Source organism: Geospiza fortis, unplaced genomic scaffold (assembly GCF_000277835.1).
Source record: "Geospiza fortis unplaced genomic scaffold, GeoFor_1.0 scaffold97, whole genome shotgun sequence".
Classification (NCBI taxonomy): domain Eukaryota; kingdom Metazoa; phylum Chordata; class Aves; order Passeriformes; family Thraupidae; genus Geospiza; species Geospiza fortis.
This window is the reverse complement of record NW_005054343.1, coordinates 5,015,824-5,039,614: the sequence shown is the minus strand read 5'-3', so window position 1 is coordinate 5,039,614 and position 23,791 is coordinate 5,015,824. Positions and strand designations below refer to the sequence as shown.

The 23,791-nt window shown below is 42.9% G+C and overlaps 2 protein-coding genes across 2 annotated transcripts in view; one reads left to right on the top strand and one right to left on the bottom strand.

Moving 5' to 3' along the window:
• MAF (MAF bZIP transcription factor) overlaps positions 1–16,417 on the top strand; it is a 182,612-nt gene extending 166,195 nt beyond the window's left edge. Inside the window, exon 4 of the mRNA XM_031058413.1 lies at positions 16,295–16,417. The gene's annotated coding sequence lies outside the window, so the exon portion shown is untranslated. The remainder of the gene's footprint in view (positions 1–16,294) is intronic.
• Positions 16,409–23,791, bottom strand: part of WWOX (WW domain containing oxidoreductase) — a 475,473-nt gene continuing 468,090 nt past the window's right edge. The window contains exon 9 of the mRNA XM_005422785.2: positions 16,409–17,607. Within this exon, the coding sequence (XP_005422842.1) occupies positions 17,419–17,607 (189 nt within the window). The 3' untranslated portion in view covers positions 16,409–17,418. The remainder of the gene's footprint in view (positions 17,608–23,791) is intronic.

Here is a 23,791-nt window from a genome sequence, read left to right as displayed (position 1 = left end):
CCCTACCTTGAAGTAACAGGCCACAGAAGGGAAGTTTAGCAAAACCAGGAGTCATTAATAGTCATTCCACCTCGCTCAGTGAAGCTTAATTAAAGTACTGATATGTTTTTGGCTGACCTTATTTTCATACCTGATAATCAGTAAACTCATTATCATTTTTTAAGCTTGGTTTTGAATCTAGCTAATTAGCACTCTTGTGGGTCAGTGTCTAAGTTTAAAAAAGACATAGAGGGAAACTCCAAGATCTGCATATTTTGGATGCTCCCTGCAAAGGGGAGTGGTTGTCAGGTAACACCATCAGCACCAGCCATGCACTGGGGACAGGACAGAGAGGAGTTTCCAACTTTTTGACAATCAGGGCCTCAAAAATGACTCAAACATCAGCTTCCTACAGCTGAAACCTTTGCAGCTCTGATCTGTACCCAGCAGATCTGGAGAAGAGCAGGGCAGAGATTTCACACCTTCCCGCTGCACTTGCAGGTGTATGTGGGAAATGAATGGCAGGACAAGAAGAGCAGCAGTGGCATTTCCAGGAGGGAAATGTGATTTTCTCTGTGTTCAGTGAGATGCTCAGCTGCTCGTGGGACAGGCTCCAGCCCAGGTCGGATAAACTTTTCTCTTGTACCCAGCATCCTCCCACCAGCTGGCCCACCTTGACTTCTCCTCCTGCTCTGAGCTTCCTCAAGGTCTCAGCCTGCAGAGCACTCAGTGGGAGAGATCAGGAAGGTCATGCTGCAATAAACACGAGCTCCTACCACAGGAGACACAGCTGTGGGCAGGGGAGAGCAAAATCAGAGCTATTCACTGGGATTTCCAGCCAGAAAACTGCCAGGAGATGTGGATAAGCAGTACCAGGCAAGATTTGCAGTCCTTTCTCTTAGAGGAAGACAAAGAGCCCAACCACATTGGCAAGCAAGTGAGGAATGACAGTCTGGGCCACATGTGGTCCTCCTCTTGTGGTCATATCTGTGCTCAACATCCCCATGCAAAGCAAACTGCTTCCATCTTCGGTGATCAGGAATCAAAAGGGTTTAAATGCTGAGAAAACAAATAATTACAATACTTAGCACCTGCCTTGCACTTTGCACATTGACAGTGCTGCACAGCCATCAGCTAATGAACTGAATGAGGTGTTCAATTACACCATGATTGTTAACGCTCAGTTAAAATCTACAAAACTGAGCACCAAATGGTGGAGCTGCAATTTCAGCTGCCGGCTTGTAGGCACTTCCTTCATCATCACGGATGGCGCTTAGCAATACTTAAAACAATCTATTTCTCCTCTTCCACCAGCTTTTCCTGATGTTTGTGTGCAATGGCCTGTTCTCAAATGAGCCTCTCCCTTTCTGGGAGCTTGTAAATCTTGTGTTGTAAGACTCTGTGCAGTGTATGTCAGGTATGCTAGGCAGGCTGTTGCAAGGCTTTGCCAAACCCATAATACAACCAGGAAAAAAAAAAGGGGGGGGGTGTTAATGTTAAGTAGTACAAAAGAAGAAAAAAAGACCAGTGTGTAAAGTAACTAAATCATTCAGCAAACTGTTTATATCTACCATAATTGAAACATTGCCAAGTCTTGGTTTTTTTTATAATTTAGAATTTGGCCAAACCTTCAGCACCTCCTTTATCCATACAGACATGCAGACACGTAGGTATAACAGCCACAGGATCAGCTGAGAAACGAATGGCTGAAGGATGTGATAAATTGCATTTATTCTTCACTTTTAGATGTTTCACCCACATGTTGGCCCTCTCCTTTGCCCTGCAGTGATCCATCCCTGTGGGACTACTTCTCCTGTCCTGCTTGTCCCTGCAAGAGCTGTGCCTTTCAACAGCCAGCCATAAATCTGCTCCTTCCTTTTCATCCCAGCAAGATGAGAGGAGCCCTCCACCCCCAAAGGCAGAAAATTCCCATTGCTGATGAGTCCTGCCCCACTGATTCCCTCTGTGTTTCAACAGTTCCAGAATCAAGATTTTCTTTCCTTGCCTATCCGGATCAGGCATGGCTGTCCCCACCATGAGGGCTTTGGTGACCACAAGGACTCCAGGGGTTTCCTCAGCAGGAGCTCCCACAGCTGCCCAAATCCTGCCCATGTTGTCCTGGAAGGGAGGAGCAGCACATCCATGTAATTCTCCATGAGTGGGCTGAGATTAATTACACTGATGCGCTTTCTCCAGATTTTGCTGTTCAAAGAAACTCACACTTCTGTTTCTACAAGCATCATTTTATAACTATAGAATATAAAACTGTACAGAAGCGTAACTTGCTGCTATTTCCTTTCCCTAACCCAGTTTGCACTAAATTGACAACATTTTCCCCTTTCTTTTGCTCTGGTTGCACAGCACCCTGAGTAAAAGGTCATGGGGGGAAGCATAACTAGCTCTGTTTATGTGAAGAGGATTTTTGATGCCTTGGGTGAATGAGAGCTCACAAGAAGAGCTTTGGTGCCTCCAGCCACCCCAGTGGCAGCGTGGGGACTGTCACCTGTCTCCTTTAAACCACCTTTATTCAGATCAGCCATTGCATCCCACCCTGCATGTGTCTGGTCTTTCTTTCTGGACATGGTGTGGATTTCTCAGATGGTGCTTCAGCAGTTGAACAGATTTTACAGTTGTGGAAATTAGCAGGATCTGCCAGGTTAGAGAAAGAAAAGATTCCAAACTTCTAAACTTGAGCTACCAAATTTGAGGGCAGGTATAACAAACTGCAAGTACCCCCCGCCTCTCAGAGAGGCATTAGCAATGTTTATGTATTCCCATTTTTGCAGACTCTGAAGACACACAGAGCTGCAGTTGGACAGAGATATCTGCGTGCATCAGAGCCCTGCAAGAACTCAAAATATTGCTGCTGTAGTGAAGTATTTCTGGCATTTGAAGTAAGAGACTGGGACAAAAAACTCCAGGGATCTAATCCTGGTCATGCTAGTGAATTATGGTGTAGCTCTAAGCAGAATTTACCTTGCCTTTCTGTGGGCACTCAGCTTGTGTGATTGCAAAGTGAGAACCATAGGACCCAGGTGAGCTGGCAGGGATGCAGGAGCTTCATCACCTGGATTGATTTAGAAATATAGCTCTGGAAAAGCATTCATTAATTAGTTGAAATTGCATTAATATCATAATGGAAGCGATTTCTTTTCTTTTCCTTTGGGCTGAGGGAATAAACAACTCTCCTACAAGACTCTTTTATAGAACAAAGCTATGGAAGCAGCAAAGACAGTACTTTTCATGAAATGTGTACATTTACTTGTAAAAATGCTCTACGGATGCATATGCTGGGTTATAAACAAAGAGCTGAAAAACTGTGTGATCAGCAAGTATACAACTAGCTACTAATTAGGTGTATCTCATTTAGGAAAACCCACTTGGCTGCCTGGGTTTTGTTTTGGGGGGGACAGGACAGGAGAGCAGGAGAAGGTGGTGGCTGTGCTGGAGGAGCAGTGAGAGCAGAAATAAAGCAAATTTAGAGAAAATCTCTCTCATCCTCTATCCCAGACATGCAGGCCAGACCCATTAGCATCTCTTCTAATAGACTCTGGTTTTTAACTTTTCCCTGCTCCATCTCAGAGTTTTTCACTGTCTGCTAGAGAGAAACCCCTTGAGGGAGGAGTGTGTGATCAGGGACCCTGCACTGGGCTCCTGAATGCCCAGTGGGGCCAAGGTCCAGCCCTCCCTGCAGGTCAGGGCACCAACACATTTCAGATTCAACTGGAGCAGTTTTAAGGAAAGCAGCCCTGATCCTGGCACTCGTGACAAAATAGAGCTCAGCCAACCACACGTAAAATAGCCCTTGAAAAAGAAAAGTGGTCTTCACAAATGAAATTTTCTTGGCTATGATCATTAAAATAAATGGAAGCAAAGAGATTAATAATGAAGTAACCCAAGCAAATCAGGCAACATAGCCAGTCTCCTATCCATTTCCATCTGAAGTTCATTTTGGCTCAGGGATCTGAGTCTGAGTGAGTTTTCCTGATTGATGGATGATAGCTCACATCCAGGTATTATTATTTTTTTTCTTCTTTTTACACTCAAAGAGTTTTAGGAGGCGTGGGTTTGGAAATACCCATTGTCTGAGCCCAAAAATATATAGGTGGTTTCTAAATTGATTTTTGTAGACAGATGCTATTTCCATTTCATTTCACTTGAGAAGAAGTTCTCTGTACAGTTACCTTGCTGGCTGTACAAACAGCAAATGCCAAAGGACAAAAAAAAAAAAAAAAAGAGTTAATGATAATTTTATACCCAGACAAAGAGATAAAAATAAAAGCATCCACTTATCCACCAAATTCAGTGTAAGACCATGGTGAATACTGTGGCAGTAACCTGCAGAAGCACCTTCCCACGTGCTCTGCACATGAATAACCCAGTCAGAGGCAACTCTGGCATGCCCATGGTTAAGCACAGGCTGAAGCACTTTGCTCTGCAGTGTCAGCAGAGGGTTTGCAGTCCTGCACCCCACTCCTCTGAGATCTGGAGGCTGGATCTGAAATCTGGATCATCCCTGAGCCCTTTGCTGTGTGGAGCTGCAGAGCCCAGCCCTTGCCCTGCTGTTGGGGCAAGGAGAGGCGGCTGCCAGCTGCCCCTCCAAGGGGGGGAACTGCTCTGGGGCAGAAATATCCCACCCTTGAGCATCTGCCAGCCCTGCTGCAAAAGGTGTCTGGTCTGGAGAGGGCTCTGGGGCTGCTCCCTGCTCAGGGTGGGAAGGCATCCTGGGAGGTGCCTCCTTGGCTGAATTCCTGCAGAAAGGATTGGGCTAATGTGGCTGGGATCACACTGCTCCATTAAGGGCATGGCAGGGATTACTGAGCCTTGTGCGGGAGTCTCTTTATTATTACATAACTCCAAATCAAATAAATAAATCATATCACTTACATGCTACTCTGATAGGTGCCATGGAAAATGCAAAGATGGATGGGTAATATCCCATTTTAGCCTAACAGCTGTAGAGTTTCATGTTATGTTTACACTGCTTGATATTTAGCTGCATCAGTATCAGGATATTAAAACAATTTTTTAAAGATCAATAATTAAACCTGGATTTCATTATTATTCAGAGCATACAAATTCACAGGCCTGTTGTATTAAACACAATACAAGTATCAGACTGTTTGTAATTGTACTCACACTAATTGCACATTCTGACACATTCTGGGGTAATGATGCTTGAAGTTAGCAAACAGTTCAAAGATGAAAGGCCACGCAGTCAAAGATTCTAAAATAAAGCTCCTGATTTGTGAATTTATGGTAATGTACTAAATTTGATCTCTTCCCCTCATATAAATAGCTACATATAATTATATAATTATATAATAATTAGCTTGTAGTCCCACAGCAATTACAGAGTTATTCCATGGGTATCTGAGCCCTGACAGGGATGGTGATACCTGGCATTGCCCCCTGCCTCCCACTCTGCATCTCAAACTTCCCAGTAGTTGCACTGTGAAAATATCCTGAGCTTTTTGTGTCCTTTTTGCTGAGGATTTTGCCAAGGCTCTACTTTTATCTCTGGCTGCTGGTTCTGTTTAATTGGTAGTTTGCAGATAATAGAAACACAGAGGAATATTATTCATTCATCTTCAAAGAGCTGGAAGCAGAGAGTCTGGTGGGGCACCCAGGAAGCCTTGCAGAAGGCTGAAATGGGAAGGCAGCATTTTCATCACCTTCCTCATTCAGAAAGAGAGAGAGAGAGAGCAAGGAAGAGCGAGGCAGCTTGACTAGGAGCCAAAAGGAGATGATTATGTGGTTATCCAGAGGGATTCTTTCTATTACTTGAAAAATCAGAGTGCAGATTTAGGGAGACAGGTTGATGTGCTCAGGAAGATCAATGAATATGAGAGGGTCATTGATGGCATATGCTGGGGTTTAGAGGTAAGTGGCAGCTTTGGAGGCAGTGACAGGAGGAGGGAAGGAAGCAGCTGGTGGTCAGTGGTGTGTCCTGGGGTCTGTCCTGTTAAACAGAGTCCCCTGCCCAGGCAGAAGAGGTGGCACCATGGCCTTTAGGAGCCAAGTTGAATGAGATTGCAGCCAGAGGTGTCAAGGACTGAAATTTCAAGAGCAAGCAAGTGTAAGAGAAGCTCTGTTGGAGCTCAGGATGTGCTGCTGGTGGGAAATGGTGAGGAAGGGGCTCAGCAGTGCCTGCAAAACTCAAACAAACAACTCACCTAACCAAACACTCTCAGTATGCCACAGGGTGAGAGGTTTTTCAAGTGTAAATGTTTACCTGCACGGTTCTTGTATTAAAACACCTTGCAAACCCGTGTCATGAACAGTTTTAAGATGCTCTCCTATTGTCTGCAGCCCTTTTTTCCCTCCTGGTCTGTAGTAGCTCCAGCACACACACCCGTGGTCAGGCAGCAAAAGCCCTTGGTCCTGCTTTTCAGCAGAAAATCCGTCTGTTGGGCATTGATAGAGAGAACTGCTGAAGATACAACAACTAGAAATATTTTTCTTGGCAAGGAGGAAGAGTCTTGGAGAGAAAGCAAGTTAGGGACAATAAAGATAGCCAGGAACTCTGGAGCACTGACCTCCAGACACATCCAGGGTCATCAGGGAAAGTATATCAAATGTTAACGGGAGCCAAGAACTAATTTTAAGGAGGGCTGGAAGATATTCTTGTAAGTTCAGTCAACATTTTAAAGCAACAGTGGCAGTTTCTAACATTATGCATCTTTTTGCCTGTTTTTTTCACCTGCTGTCTTTTACAGAGGCACATTTCCAAAATCTAGAAAGCTAAAGTCATTGATTCTTAACTTAGGGTAATCAACAAACACAGAAAATTTATTTTTCAAATGGTAGGTGTTGTGTAGGAGTTTCTGTCTGTATTTTATATATGTGTAGGATATAGAGATATATGTTAAAATATATTTGCACATGCATAGCCACATGTTCACGGACCGTGTCTGGGAACATAGATCTGTACAAAAGATGCCATTAACTTCACATTCAGGAGTAAGGGGATCCATCCATGTGAGCAACTGATCTGCTGTTGGGAAAATATTTGACTATTGTAAAGTGCCAAACCAGGCGACTGATATAAAAATTAGAAAGGTTTCAAAAACCAGGGGACTGATATAAAAATAAGGAAATTAAAAGTAATCAGGTTATTCAGATGGAACTGTTGTGTTTCATTCTAAGTGCAGTAAATATATGGATTACTAAACCAATAAGACAAGCAAGGCAAAGACTGGCTCATGCTCTGGGAAAAAAAAAAAAGATTTCTTATAATTTTTTGTAATTTCTACTTGTTCATGGATTTAAAACAAATATTTAGCTGACTGACTGACCAATTTACCAGTAGAAGTTTGAAGTGCAGTTCAATTGATCATCATGGATGGGTTTTTTACTCCCTGATTTATTTTGAAGACAGATTGCTGTAGTTATTTTCTCTGTTTGTAAAGTCTGCCCAGTTCAAGTGCTCCACATGCAATTTACACAGTGAAATAATAAGGTCTTGTGGTGACTTATATAATGTTCTGAGCCCTGGAATGTCACTCATTCCAGAGGGGCAGGAGCTCTGGGATGAGCATGGTTGGTGCCTTCCAGTGGCTCTTCAGGGCTGGAGTGTGAGCACCAGTCTGTGCAATGGCATTTTTAGCTGGTTTTGGGCATTTCAGCTCTTTTTGTACAACAAACAGGTCACCAGCTTTGTTTTGACTCTTGGTGGGGTTTGCCAGCCTCGTACAGAGCAGGCATGGATGAGAGGAAGGCAATAGCTCACAGAGAGCTGCTGCCAAGAATATCTGGGCGCCAGGTCAGGGAAGTGGTGGTGTAACCCACAGCTTTGTCCTCACCTCTTGCTCTGCTGAGCTGGAGAAGGACCAGGGGAAATGCTGCCTTAGGGATTGCTGCTGTACCTCAGCCACCCTTGGACACTGCCTGATGTGCTTTGGCTCTGGGTGAAGAGGGGTTTGCCTGGAAACTGCCTGCTGTGACCCATGGAAAGGGATGACATACTCAGCTGAGGTGCTCTTTGAGATTATCCAACTGGGGAATGGACAGAATTCAGCCTTTACTTGTGCTAATGAAGGTGGGAAAGCCAGGGCAAGTGTGAACCAGGAAGGAAAGGTGCTGGGAAAGGGATTAAAAAAAGCTGTCCTCTGGTTCATCTGCCATGGTGTGATGATGCATTCAGGAGTGTGAAAATGTTGGTGAGGGGAAGCAGAGTGACCTTTGTGGGCACTGACACGTAGCAAAGAGCAGCCCTGTTTGTTCACCAGCTCAAACCAAAGCCACGAGTGCAGAGGCAATGGCAGAGCATGTGGGACTCTCTGCATTGCCTGTATTTACACAAAGAAATTTCACTTCAGTTAAAGCTTCCTTGGGAATACGTGGGAGGTGGGGGGAGCTCTTCAGCGGAGGATGCTGTCTCAGCCTTATATAAATACCTGTAGAATTGCTCAAATAGTTCATTAGTAGCTTATGAGTTTGTGTGCCTGCATTCCTCACTAGCTCTAATTGCAAGGATGTTGATTCCTACTGCATCCAGTGAACAGATTCTCTGCTCTATTGCACCATTAAATGAGGTGTTACTGTGTTTGACTCGAGCTGAAAAGGATCCCTTCCCACTTAGTAAAGAGACCAGCTAGGGCTGACCTAGCTGGGGACAGATTTCCTTCCAAATCACAGAGAAGTACTCCTGAATATGAGATGTTAATTGTGGCAGGAATTAAGGATTAAACAGTCATGGCTTCAGGTTACTAGTGGGAACTGAAATCAGGATTACAAAGGAAACTGGGCCATGCCCTCACAATGCTATTACCCCAGTTCTTGAATCTAAAAGACCTTAGAAACTCATCCTCAGTGACCAATAAAAACTAGTCTAAATTGTGCTTACTGAGGCCTGAGGAAAAGAGTCATAATTGTGCAGCCATAGCTTGGACACCTTTCAAGGCAGAAGATAACATCAGGGGCAAGAGAGTGAAATTCAGCCCTGATTCAGACCCTCTACAACCTTGGTTAGGGCCAAAGCTCCAGCACTGGCCACAGCTCCATCTCTTGCCTGGGAGAGTCAGACCCCACACCAGAGCCAGCAATTTGCACCTGGAGTCCCTGAGGAGGGAGCAAAGACCTTGCAAGAGCATTTCCCTTCGGGCAGAGGCACACGAAGCCCCCGTGTGAGCTCAGCCTCCAGCCTGGAGCACTCGGTCACCTCTGCGCCCCACAGCACCTCCTGAAGGGCCCAGAGTGAGGGCAATGACCCCAATCCACATTCCTGGGGGAGATGCTCACATGGGCTACATGTTGCTGATGTCCCCAAACCCTATTCCTAACCCCAGAGTAAAAAGCCTGGGAGATGAATGGGGGGGAAAAAGGAAATTCTGTGGATTAAATTTATGACGGAGTAGCACATACTTAATAACCAATTAAAGCCAAGATTTATTGGGAGCTAAATTACATTTGTATTATAAATAGAACTAGAATATACTGGTACAGAATAAAAGCAAAACATTTTAGCATTTAATATTGTAAAAGACAAAGCAATCTAATGGACCCTAAATGTTAATGGGTGAAAAGATTTACACTTTAATTGCATTTTCAAGTCATCTTATTTTACTGTGCTCTTTTTTCTACGTACATAGAAATCAACAGTGTGCTGCAACATTATACTTAGTAGCAGCAAGACCGACTTAAGGAAACCTATTATTATAGGCAAGATCAGTTTATTATGGATAAATCCTTGCAAACATTTTAATTGAAATGAGCAGTGGACTTTCACTGACCTTGGCTGCATGTGTATGAGACCTTCATAGCAAATTAAGCTGGTGAAAAGTTTGTGTGAGAAGGCAAGAAGGCAGGGAGTGTTAACAAGACAATTTCTCTATGTAAAGCCAACAAATAAACTGTATTAGATACAGGGGTTTGCTTTATGGCAGCAAAAAATATAAAAAAAAAATTTAAAATCCTCAAAAAACCAACAACCCTATCAAATGATGAAATTTGAAATTACATCTGATTGCATTATCAATTAATAATTTGTATTTACTGAAGTACTAACAGCTACAATCCAAATTTGGGCCGACATCTGAGGCTGGCATTCTAGGACTGCTTTCATAGCATATAGAAATGCTACAAACTTCCCAGAAACCGATTCCTGTGCTCATAAAATTTCTCTTCCAGTTTGTGTTACTGCTTCAAGATTCATCAGCTGAGTTACAGTTATGGCTGAATCTAACTCATATTACATTTGAAAAAATAAATGTGCACTAAAAGTAATTAAAGCATGTTGGTTCATGAATAATACACCATTTTACTACTATTTGCAGAGTATAATGAGACAAGCTACTAAATTGACAATGAATGCTCTATTATGTGATTGCCAACTGTTTTATAAGATATTGAACAGATTCATTTATTCTATCATCATGTGCATTATCGAGCTATTGCTTTTTAATAAATTAATTTCTCCTGCGTCTCCAGAGCCTCACTTCGAAATCTGGCTGAGGGCATAAATGGAATTAATTCTGCGGTCTGGGTTGAGTGGCGGTGCTGGTGCCCCGCAGCTGGCAGCGGGCGCGGAGGGGATTTCTCCGGGTGGCGGCGGCAAGGAATGGGTTTTAATAGCCAGCCGAGAGAAAGAGTCGCCCCTGCAGGGCAGGGCTCTCTGACAGCTCTTGTTTATCAGGGGCTCTCCCTGCCGCACATCCCCTTCACCCGCCGTAAACTGACCCTTTAATTGCTCGGCACCCTAAACCCGGTGACACTGCGGAGCAGCGCTTAATCCCCGCCTGGGTGATGGTGTCATTAGGAAAAGCAGCGGGATCGCGGGGAAGGATCTCCCATCCAGGCTGGGGCTGGGCTGGAAGCGAGGATTATCCCAGAGCCCCGGGCTGGAGCCGGGGCAGCCCCGATGGAGGGTCCGCGCAGCCCCGGCTGCTCCGCTCGGTGTAAACAACTTCTCATTGCGGCTGTTGACAGGCTCGCTGTGTGTAACTAACCTTGCTGCAATGTTATTATTTCTGAAGGGAGCCTTTCTCCGTGTTTTTAACAATAAGTCTGACAGGTGTCATATTAAAAACAGGGCTTAATTCTAATGCAACTATTCCCACCCGCCTTTCCCTTCTCATTTTTGTGCCTCTGTAATGCATGAATTTCTGCTGCTCATAAAGATTAAAGGAGCAGCTTTGCTGGAAGGAAAATACTGGTTTGTTTGTAGTCCAGGTACATTTGAGATGGTCTCAGTACCGGCTCCCTTTCTCCTCTCTTCTCCAGCCATGCCAGCTCAATGCTGGGAGAAAAGAGAGGGAGAGAAATAAAGCTTTCCCTGGGATGAGAGGTAATTCAGGATCCATTGAAGTGAAATTTCAGGGCTTCCTTTGAGCTGTGACCCGCAGCCGCCGTCCAGGCACTCGCCCTGTGATGCATGGCTGACTGCTGTCCACCAGAGACCCAGCCCAGGCCAGCAGTTCACTTACAAGTTTACACTGGATTTAAGTCAAAATGCTAAAAACGCTGGTGTTCAATCACTGCTAACTGTGCGCTCGGCAGACAGCTCCCAGCAGACCCCGTGCTTGTGAAATCCATACGCCACGTAAAGTAAGGGTTTGTGGAGGTGCAAGGGGTTTAGAAGACTTTTCTTGTCTCTGTCGCTGCTGATTGCATTTTTGTGATGCTGCTTTTCAGGTGCTGGGATGGCTTCAGCCTTGTCCCATCGCACACAGGCAGCAGCAGCACAGACGGCTGCACTCAGACAGGCACTCCCCATTTCCATAACCTTCCCCTGTGTGTCCTGCCCTCCTTTCAGGCTGCCTGCAGAAGGCAAAGTCCATTTTAAAGCCATCAGTTCAGTGCTGATGTGATGATCCATCGGGACCAGGGTGGCTCCCCTGCACTTGCTTCTCTCTCTCCTCCCTTTGCAAAAATCTTCCACTTTCCACGCCCGCCAGCATCACACACACTCCTCAGTCCTGGCTGAGAACATGACAAAGCTGTTCAATTTGCCAGCCCAAGGAGAATGGTGCCTTCTTTGCCAGGAGGGATCATAGAAATCCAGTGTACAAAGCCCCTAATTTAGCCTGTGCTCACATATCTGCAGGCACTGCACCAGACCTGTGTAAGGTTTCCATATTAACAACAAGCACGATGCAGATCAGTCTCAAAGTGTTGTGTAATGTTCAGTATTTACAACAGTTCTTTCAGAAGAATGAAGATAAGCAGTCCAAATAGTCTCACCAGGCATTTGGTGATCTGTTCTGTACCCCCTTAAGGCTAACGATTTTCTGGGACTCAAAAAAAAATATTATTTCTTCTTCTCTTTTTAATTTTTTTCTCCCCTGCATAAGCAACTGCCCAGCAAATTGATAAGAGCCCTTTTTAATTAGCTAGTGAAGTTGTATGGGTAATGTTCCATATAAAAGGTCTATAAAACACAGCAGAATTAATAAAATGACTGCTTCTCATTTAATTCAGGTCCTCCAAAGGGATCCATATGTCTTGCTTTGGTCTGTTTGTAGTACTTCTCTCCACCACCCAGCCACGAATTGATTAAAATCACATTCCTCACTTAAAACTGGAGCCCAGTTGGTAAGAGATACTGGATAGTAATTAAGGTCTGTGCAGAGACACATGAACCCCCATAAAAAAAACAGTACCAAAAGGAATCATTGTGCATCGCTTGGATTATATGCAAACACAGCTCATGTTGACAGCTACCTCTGGATGACTCCATCAGTACACACTTTATCTCCAGCTGTCCAAGTAATTTTCCCAGGATTTCGCCCCTCTTTTTCACTCCTCTCCACACAGATGGATTAGAGCAACAAACGGTTTACATGCTGCACATCATTAGCTATCCTCCCTCACTACCCAGCAGATAACAACTGGGCTCTATCATCAGGACATTCATAACACCTTGACACTTTTACAACTACGCTGTTCTCTGCCAGAGCAATCTTCTCTTTTAAAGCATGAAGCTAATTCACAAAACACCCCTTGGAAAGTACTCTGCAAACGCAACAGGGGTGGGGGAGAGGAGAAAAAGCACAGCCCAGAAAAGGCATCTAGTAAATAACACAGTTAGCAGTGTAGGGGAAAAAAACCCAAAAAACAAAAAACCAAACTGAAGAGATTTTCCCATTTCCTCCATCCCACAGGGAAGAGCACCAGGAAATAGCCACCCATCAGTCTGCTGTATTTCAATGCTTCCATCACCATGTCACTCAGGCACCTCCCAAGCCTGTGCAGGTCCCCGGTGATGGCTCAGCTGCTTCCCTGGGCATGGGTTTCTCTTTGCAAAGGGACCAGTCGAAGGCTTCAGTCAGTCATCCATTTACTGGGTGTTTCCTAAACAGCCTCCAGTCTCAGGGAATCTTGGCTCTAAGATTTGTTAATAAAACAACATTTTCCCTCCATAGACTGTGACCGTGCTTCAGAGCCCACTCGTGCTCAGACATGGGCTTTTATTTAGAATAAAATACAAACCCACATCAGCTACTGTGTGGAAGGAAATACACTTTAGCAGCATTTTCCAAGCTTCTCAGCATGCCCCCTGCCACCCCAACCATACATTTTAATGTATAGTACACGCTTGTTTAAAAAAGAAATACATAAGGAGAAAGAGTAATTACCGTAGCTTAAATTCAGCCCGATAAGAAGGGCTTGCACAGTCTGAGCAGCTGTTCCACTGCCATTCAGATTATGAAAATATAATCCTAGAGAACCTTGTCAAGATAAATACAGACCATGAAATGTATAGGCAATTTTTCCCCAGCCACATATAATGATCAATTCCAAAGCCACAAGTGATACCAAAGGACAAAATAAGATCTGTCTAGACTTTCTCACTTACAAGATATTGATCATTCCAATGGTAAACTGGTTAGTATAAGTGTGTTTGGCTTGAAAGGTCATGAGCTTAACACCTGACAAGGAGTTACTCAACCTTGATATAAGTCAAATTATTGCAGGGTTGCTGGAAAGACTTCTTTAATAAAAAGCCCTACCTGGTTTGAGAATATGTGGGATTTGTCTCCCAGATGTCAAAAGGAAAAGCAGGAAGGAAAAATAATAGAAGTCAAGATTTGGCATGGGTTTCTGCTGGTTCACCTCTACCTGATTTGGCAAGCAGAGGTCCCAGTGGCTGCCTGGGCAGAACAATGGTCAGCAGTGGAAGCTGACACTGATTGAAAAGGCACCTCCATTCCCTAAAAGCTTCTGGCTCTTCAATCCCAGCAAGGGAGTTTGCTCGCTCACCTGCATGGACTTTAAGAAAGAGGACACCAATATAGGGTCAAAAAATGGGAAACGTTGACTTTGGAAGGAAAGCAGGGGGGAAAGGGTCGGACCACTCCCTGCAGGTGTGGGTGGGAAATGCTCCGGCATCCCCTGCCAGCACCTCCCCTTCCCAACGCCCTGCGGGGCCTGAGCATGCATCTGGCACAGCCCTAACCCAGCCTCCTCCTTCTTCATGGGGATAACGAGCAAGTGCTTATTAGGACTATTAGGAGCTTGATGTGAATTTGCTGGATCTTTTCCAAGAACTATAAATACGCGATCTATTTTGCTTTATTCAGTTCTTTTTGTTTTGCTGATATGATACTAGTTAAGGTTAATGGGGTTTGCTTTAATATTAGACACAGGATCACTTAACTACCTTTAATGAACGCTGGAGTCAGTGCATTGTGGAGTAATTCACACAGACATTGCCTCAGGTAAATCAACCAGAAAAATGTAAGCCAGTCAAATAAATAAATCTGACCAGCTGTAAATGTGCCAAATTTTACACCAAAATATATTTGAAAGCCAATGACTTAGGCACATCTAGGATATTAAAATGGAGGAGTTGGAGTCTGTTTCTTTTCAATTGCTTTTCCTTTTTTAATGTTCCCTGCACATCCCTCCTGTGATGAAACCAAACTGAGATTGCAAGAAAAATTATTTTCACAAGTGTTTCTAATAGAAGCGAGGGCTCTACAGCTTGGTGGAATTTTTTTTCATTTGGAAAAAGCCTTTTTTTATACTGGCTATCTCAACACAGGAGAGTGAGAGACAAAGAGGAGAACAGAGAGTAGAAGAAGGAAAATGGAGTGAGGAAAAAAAAGAAGGAGATGAAAAAAGAGAAACGGAGAATGACAGAGTGAAATAAAAAGTAAAAGAAAGAAACAGGGAGCAAATAATTTTATCTGCTTTGGAGAAAATTATGACAGTGAAATTCTAGACAGGGCAATACACTGGTGTCAATAAATAATAACCAGAAATAAAAAACAGAGGAACCCAAACAACTCAGCACAGTTAGGGGTTAGCTTACCTCATACTAGTGCAAAACTAGAACTATGCTAACGTTAAAAGCGCTCTTACCTTGTAACACCAAAATAGAGAGAGGGGTACAGAGGAAAAACACACAGATATTCTTTGAAGGAAGGCAGACAATATCCCTAAGTACTGAATTCTCATAGAAGAGAACAATATTTCAGCAATAAGGAATGACAGGGGCTTCATTATAGGTTATTAATGTTTGCCTAAATGGAGCAGAAGGCCCAGGCCTTCAGGGGAGTGCAGAGCTCCCAGCATCACTTAATTAGTGCCTCTCCTGAACCCAGCAATGCCAAGCTCCAGTGCAAAGCTCTGCAGTCCTACACTGCCTGTCATACCAGAGTAATTCTGTCTGCCTCTGAAAGGGAAAAATAATGTGTGTGTGAGGGCTGTTGCACAGGTGACAGGAGTTAATCACTTTTTCTCCCCAGTTAAACTCCAGACAATACAAGGAATTTGGCTGTAACCATTGCCTCAGCTGGCAAAGCCTTCAACCCAGGCCATGAATTTTCAGACACTGCACTACACCAGCATCTGGTCTGTGTAGCACAGACTGGAGAAAACTTCTAGGAGACAAGAAGGACTTTTTTTTTTTTTACTCTGCAAAAGGCTGAAAAGAGGTGTTGTTCTTTCTGGAATAGCCCCTTTTATTTCTTTATTCCACCAAATGATTCAAAGCAGGATGTGCTGCCCTTGGGGAAGGGGCTGCAGGGAGTCCAGGAGGATGAGTGGGCAGGATTTGTTGTCTCCTGAAGCTGTTGCTACAGAGGTGGCACAGCAGGGATAAAAAAAGGCCATATATTCTTTACTGCTGCTTTAGGAAAGACTGCGGCATCAGGTAAGGAAGCAGACAAGGAAGGAGCAGCTGAGGCTGCACTGGGGTAGAAGCCTTGACTTTAACTCTGTTCAACAATTAATCCAATGTACTATGATTGCAGAAAAGAAAAATCATGGAAGGCAGATTGTTAACAATAAAGCAGAAATAAAAAGGGGATCAAATAAACTTCTATTAACAATGTGTCCTTCTATTTATTTGTTTATATTCTGTCTACAGAAAATGTGATGCTGGACTGAGGATGGCTTAGAACAACCTTCTGGCATGAAGACAGCTACAAAGCACAAAATACAAAAAATGAACTCAGAAAGAAACAAGAAAAAAAACCCAACGTTTTCTTGGCATCAACAAGAAGCTCTTTATTTTTCCTCAAGTTTTCTTTTCTAAAAAAAATGGAACTAAGACATTTGCAGAAATGAGACAAACTTTCTCTTCAGGTGACAATATTCAAGCAAGCATGTTGTTTTATTGAATTTAAATGGAAAGAAAAGACAGATTTGGAATGGGATACAGTATCAGGAGAACCGAGAAACTGAACTTTCAAGGAAATAAAACTCCTTAAAACTGTGAACCGAGAAATTGATGGAAATACCATCCAAACCCCTGATTACACTCTGTGTGTTCTTAAGGAGACATCATCATCTTCGCTAACTCGACAGTACCTAGGGAATGGTTTACAACATATCTTTTATTGTAATCTTTTAAGAAAAAAAAAAAAACAAAACAGAAATATTTAATTAGCTGTGACTTTACCATTACTGTTCAGATGTCTTCCTGCACCTTTTTTTTCTAGACAGCGCAGATGTACTTGCAGCCAACAGTCAAGGGCTGAAAAGATTTCTTTCCTCAATAATCTTTTGATTTGCCACACCCAATAAAATCCTTGTAGGCAAAAAGAATCAACACAACCACCATCTCCTAATCAATACTTAAAGCCTAACAGACAGTAATTATCAAAATAAGGAGGAAACCCCATATTGGGCTACATACCTACCCATTAATCAAAACAACAGAAATTATCTGCAGAATTGCTTTTCTAAAATAAGACAGAAGATGCCTCCTTGGGTTACACTTTGAACAGGCTACAATCAAAAGAAAGAGAACCGAGACTAACTAAGCCCCAGGAAGCCGCATTGTCCCTTTAACCCACAGTATTCCCCACCTCCCATTAGTACTTAACATTTTTCACTATGTTGTGACTGCTATTATTTCATTTAACACCAGTTAATCTGTATCTGAGGTACATGGAAACCCTCTAGATGATAAGATTGGACAGGTTCCAGTGCTGGCAGTTTCCGAGCGTGCACACACTCGTGTGTTTTGATCCTTCCAGGAGCTGCCTGCTATTTGGCCTGGCTGCCAGCTCGTTCTTGGATCAGCCTGTGGCTCAGCTCCCAGAGGGCAGTGGCTGTGGTGCTGTCCTGTGCCTGCTGCGAGGGCAGGCAGCGGCAGCAGTTGTTGAAGTACATCCCGCCCAGCCCCTCCAGCTCCGCCGCCGTGGCGCAGTACACCGTCGTGGCAGCTCCTTGTTGCTGCAATAATAATAATAAAAAAATGAATTAAATTAAGAGAGAGAAAATAAGCAAAACTATATGAATACATAGATATTTTATAATATATTATTAGCATTGTGATTTCAAGCACAGCCCTTTGGAGCTGTGTCTCGTGCAAGCAGCGTGGCTGGCAGGGTGACCTGCCTGGTGACAAGGCTGCAGCCCGGCTGAAGGCACTTCTTTACAAACCACTTCAATGAGGACTTTTTTCTTTTCCTTCCCTCTAAGAGGAGAAGAAAAAGAGAATCCTGAACCACAGCCCTAAGCTCAGGTGTTTTGCTCCTTTTTGGTAAACACCTGAATTGGTGGCAGGGGCTGCCCAGGTGGTGTTTGACACCAGAACATCTGAGCCAGGTTTAAAAGCAGCACCTCAAAACTTCCCTTTGCATCACAGAAATCACTGACCATATGCACCTCAGAACTTCCCTTTGCATCACAGAAATCATTGACCATATGCCCAGGCACCCTGACCCGCAGCCTGATAGATGGATTTGGTTTGTTTGGGTTTTTTAAACCTCTTGTGCAAAATTAACCTGGGCACTCCAATTAAGACCTATCATGTAAAGTGCAGTCGGGATTGGTGCCAAACCTGCCCGTGGATCTTGGATCAACAGTCCAAGGCAGTTGTCACTGCTGCTGTGTGAGAGCATTTGACTGCTGCAGGCACAGACAGGGCTGGTTCTGCAGAGACACGAGGCTTTCCAGTGGAGTTTTGTAACAACATTTCTCATGTCTTATAATGCTTTAAGAAATTGAGTGGATAGATTAGAGGCTTTTGTGGATCAGAAGGGATTTTTTAATTTTTCTTGCTTTCTCTTTTTTTTCCTTTCCCTTTCATTATTTTTTTTTAATTTAAATACCAAGTGAACTTATGTTCAAAGAGGAAGAATGGGTTTCTATGAATTGTCCCAACAAAAACCTACAGATGGAGGCCACAGGGTTGGGGCAAGCACCCTGGCATGGGTGATGGGCTATTCCCTGGCACAGACTAAAAGCACAGTGCCAGAACAGCTGGGGAGAGGGCAAGAAGCTATTTTGCTTTGTAAACTATAATTAAAAATAATAGGTGAGAGCGCATTAGCAAAACACAACACTAATTTAAAACCGATAGAGTTTATCTGGCATCTTATGATTATTTATGTACATCTTAGTCCTTTCTGTGGTAACAAATTATGAGCTGATAGGAATCAGAATAAAGAGGCTGCCAAGTGCAATTGAAAAAGTAAATGAAGAGAAATTAGTTGTTGCCACATTAAGATAATTTAATGGGATAAGAGAATAGGCTTCAATCTCCTGTGATTTTCCTTCACTCCTTTGTTTTTTGGCCTTTCATTGTCACAGCCAAGGAAACTCAGGGTGCTGCTAGGGGGGTCAACCTGCAGAAGACCTCTACTTTGCATTCTCATCCTTCAAGGACAGGAAGCAGTTTAAAAAGCCCCAGTTCTCCTTATTTGAGGCATCTCAACTTTGTAGCAACAAAGTGCATATTTGTTTGCAAGACATGCATTTTCCTCAGCAGATGGGATTAAACTGATAATGATGACTCCACAACTTAGAAATGATCTCCCATCACAAGGTAAACCAAAACTGTCTGTATTAAGTATTTTGAAAGGCATATATTTATCAACAGACCAAAATATTTTTAAAGTTAGTATAACACATAGTAATCCTCTTATTAAGCCAGTATCTTTTTTTAAAAAAGAGAAAATATCTTAAAGGCGGTAGCAGAAATGGAAGAGAGTTGTACTAAAAATAATATTAATAGAGAACAATAAAATTTCTATGCTCATTTCAACTATCCTATAAAGCTCCACAGTACAGGTGTGATCACTGTATTCAGCTGTTTAGAATGTCTCAAAGCTCCTAAAGAGTGTTATTAGTTTTTTGCAAGCAGTTCAACTGGACTTTCATTAGAAAGGTAAAATTAAACAGAATTGCTCAAGGCAGAGTGAGAGCCCTCAAGCCATTGCTGAAAAGCATCCGTCCAGCCAAGCAAAACTCAGGCTATCTCTAATAGAATTCAGCTAATTCAAAAAATGGAAGTTTATCAGAGCCAGTTTAAAATCCAACCCAAACAATAATTTGTCCTTTCAAATGAGTCAAATTTGACGATGTTTAAACAAAATTCTCGGCAGGCAGAAAAACACCCCAGAGCACAAGAGCAGTGCTTTATACCTTGAGCATTGACACAAGCTAGACTCCAGAAGAAGAGAATAGCTTTCCCTGTGTGAGCATAGGATATTTACTTTAAGTGATAAAAGATTATGTGGCTGGAAGCCCAAAGCACTTTATCTTGCGATGCCTCCAGTGTTTTGCTGAGAACTGGATGTAAGCAACGTGCCATTTGCTTTTTGGCTGTGTGTATCCTTACTTCTTTCTGAATGTTTCAATCATGTTGGCTGTTTTGGAAGAAGAAAATTCAATGATTCTATCGTTGAAAGAAAAGTACCTTTCTTATTACTTAAGAGAAATGCAGTCGTATTTATCCCTTCATTGACAGAGGGTAAAGCTTTAGTATCTCACAATTATGGACAAGCATGAACTCATCAAGCCTAGGAGGATGCTTCAGACAGCAAAACTATGTAACAGAAGGTAAATCCCAGATTCTCAGAGCCACTTAAGTATCTAATTCCCTTTGTGAGCTGGTTGCATTCAGACACTTGAGGATCTGCCTAAGTGACTTGTCCAAGGACTGAGAAGAGTGAGCATCAGAGTCACAGGAATCAAATCCCATTTTGGGTTGGCAGGAGTATCAAGAGGTCTGCAGCCCAACCTCCTGCCCAAAGTGGGATGTGTAGAAGCCTCATATATGACATGCTGAATGGGAAGGTCCCCAAGGCATAAATCCCTCCTTTGTCTCCATGATCCCACAAACCTCTGTGAAGAGCCAGAGCTGCAGATAAGTGCAAACTGCCTGCACTGCTGGCCAGAAACTGCTCTGTTTCTCAGCAAATATTGTTTATCCCTTATGAGCCCTTTGAATGACATCTTTATATGCTGGGCCTTATGACAGTCTAGTAACAAGTTTTAATTTTTTGCTCATCAGCTTTCCTGTTCACATATCATCAGCATACAACAGCAGAGGATGTTAGGGAATCTAATTAGTAAACAATTCCATACTGCTGATACAAGATGAAACATTCTTAAACCAATAAAAAGAGCACTTTAATCACTGTTGAATGACTTTCAATGCCAAGCGGTTTGTGCCATGTCAGAACATAATTTGAAGAAGATTAGAGTACTATATAAAAGAATTAATGTTAACAACTTCGTTAAAAAATGTCTTAAACAATGAGCTTGTCACTTGTCACAGACTCTCTCAGATCCATTGTGATTAAAGCCCCCCCTCCCAACAATTTCAGCTGATAAACAATGCTAAAAGCGTCGGACAACCTAAACATTTTTTTCCATAGGTCCATCAGTTGTACAGGGTGCTAATCACCAGAGCTGGGGTCAGCCTTCTTTAACCTGCAACAAAGGCAGCGGGTTGCAATAATGAATACACAGGATAAAGAATTTGTGAGAAGCCCAACTGAATCTTTAATCATGCCTCAGTGCCATTTCCGATCCAGTCAAACATGTGAAAGCTGCTGGGCAAGCACCACGCTATCAATCTTCCCAGTGCACGTAAAATTACCCGGGAATCTTGTTTTGGATTAAGTTGAAGAGTGTCTCAGTAATAAGGGTTCATCATTCTCTTCCGCAAATCATTTGTCAGTTTTGTAATACAATCTTCCTCTGCAGCAGGGTGGGATTTATACAGCAGTTGCTGTTTATTTATAGTTGAGGCTCAAAGATCTAAATTATCCATCCTTCTAAAATCCTTTGTTGAATTGAAAATACTAAGTAGCTACTAGTTCATAGACATTTATTTCATAACTGCAAGCAGCCAATTTTTAACTGATGGCACTGAATGCAAATTAATATTGAATAACTTAACAGTAAAAGAAAAGGGGTTCTTGAGATACAGAACATGGTAAAACCCTCATTAATATATGTAATGCATCTGTTAGTAGTCTGAGATACCATTTATGTTCCTGATAAGAAAACATATTACACAGTTAATGTTTAGTTTTTAGATTTGTCTACCTTCAAATGCATGTTTATTTTCTAAAATTAGACTTTTGTTCTGAAGCAAGTTTACATTCCAAGCACATAAATAATAGAAACAAAGCCATAACTTATCTGTATATTTATCAACTATGAATGAATAGGACCCACTCTAAACTCTGTTAAGAGCACACAACACTCAGCATTGTCTGCCAGGGAGATGGGATCAGCTTATTTGGAAAGGAGTGGTTTATTTTCTTATGAAAAATTAAGGATAAAGGCCAGTTAGCTTGGTAGCCTGAGGTTAAGTTCAGCACAGAGCATTTTAAAAGATGGCCGGTAGAAAGAGATGAATTCAAAATTACATGAGAGGAGAGTATTTGCGACAAGGGCCAGATTCAAAGCAAGCAGCTCGAGTGAAATAAAAAGGCAAGTCCTTAAAACTCTTCAGGCTGTTCCTGTTATTCATATCAGGACTATTAGACAAAGCCAACACATCCCTAACAGTAAAATATCAGACCCACACAAAAGCACTGTGAGCACACCATTTACAGCCAAATAACTCATTACACAGCAGTGTCAGGTAGAATCAGAGAGTCATTAGGGTTGGGGAAAATCACTGAGTCCAACCACTGACCTATCCTAGCAACCAAGGCTAGTATGAACATATTCCAGATATGAAACCAATGGGGTGTCCCATACCTCCTCTGTGCCTCTGATAAACACCCTGAACAGTTCATTCTGTTAGAGGGGAAAACTCCTCACCAGCTGGCTTCAGCAGTGGCCATTTTCCTGATTTGATGTAAAATATAAAATCTCCTTGGAATTACAAACAAAATGATACAGAATCTGTTTCCACAGCCATATTATCCAAACCAAACCCTAAAGTGACAGCTGCAGCTTTACATTCCTCCAGCCTCACCTCCTCCTGGTGGGAATCAGCACAGGTTTGCTGCCTTCTCAGAGGCTCCACAGATTGGAGCAGTGGCTGAGGATCTGCTCCATTGCTTGTTGTGACTGTGATGCTGGTGCTCGGGGTGGGCACAGTGGGGCTTGTGCTGCCTGGGGGCAGCTGGGAGAATTCTGCCCCCAGAATGGATTTGTCTCCTTCTCGTATTGCCACAGCCCCCAAGCTGGGATTGCTGTGCAGAGCTTTCTCAAACTACACTTATTCCTTTTTCCTATGAAGCCCAAGTCCTTGTGAACAACGTGGAGCACAATGACCTCTTCTGAAAAACACTAGCACATCTAAAATCCTCATGTCCTCATCCAGGATTCCTCAGTATCTGAGTTTTTAGGAGCACTCTTAAGAGCTGTTTGGTGATATCACCCATGGCTGAGGCCAGCTGGAGCTGAGGGAGCCACTTCCCAATGTCAGGGGTTCCTCTGCTCCTTTTCCTACTGGGACAACTCAGAGCTGTGAGGAACAGTCACTTTTCCAATGCAGTGAACAAGTTTTAATCTTGCCTATGAGATAACAGGAGAACTGTTCAGTTCCTGCTGCAGTCCTCTTACTCAGAGAATCCCAGATGCACAGTTACCTTATGAATAACGCTCAGAGTATCTATGTATTAATGTCCTGTAAGAAAACAGGATTCCTTGATTGCTTTTTCAGCAAGGAAATATGAAATTGAGACCTTCCTTTGCTATTTTGGGAGAGCGTGAAACTGAAATCATATCTGCAGCTCAAAAAATAAAACTTTGGAGCTGCCAAATATGATCTAAACTCCAAACTGGTCTCAGTGGACTTCAGGTCCTATTTCCACCCCAAGTGCCAGCAGGAAAACGTGACCTGAACTGACACTGTATCTACAGTCTTTTCAAAGCTCTCACTGAACCACATCTAAACCAGAGCTTCTCAACCACCTCCCCTTCCCCCACCACCACAATTAAACCAGCAAAGCATCTCTTAGAAGATAATACAACGAATAAACCAAAATCTATAAGGTCTGCTTTTTTCCCTCTGATGTATTCCTTTTTCAACTAATTCCCAACTACAAAGACTCAAAACTCCATCAGCTTCCCTACTTGCAAAGCATAGTTGGTTTCAAGCTGTAACTTTTCTTAGTGTCATTAAGACCCTTACACATTTACAGTATTCTTTACATACATT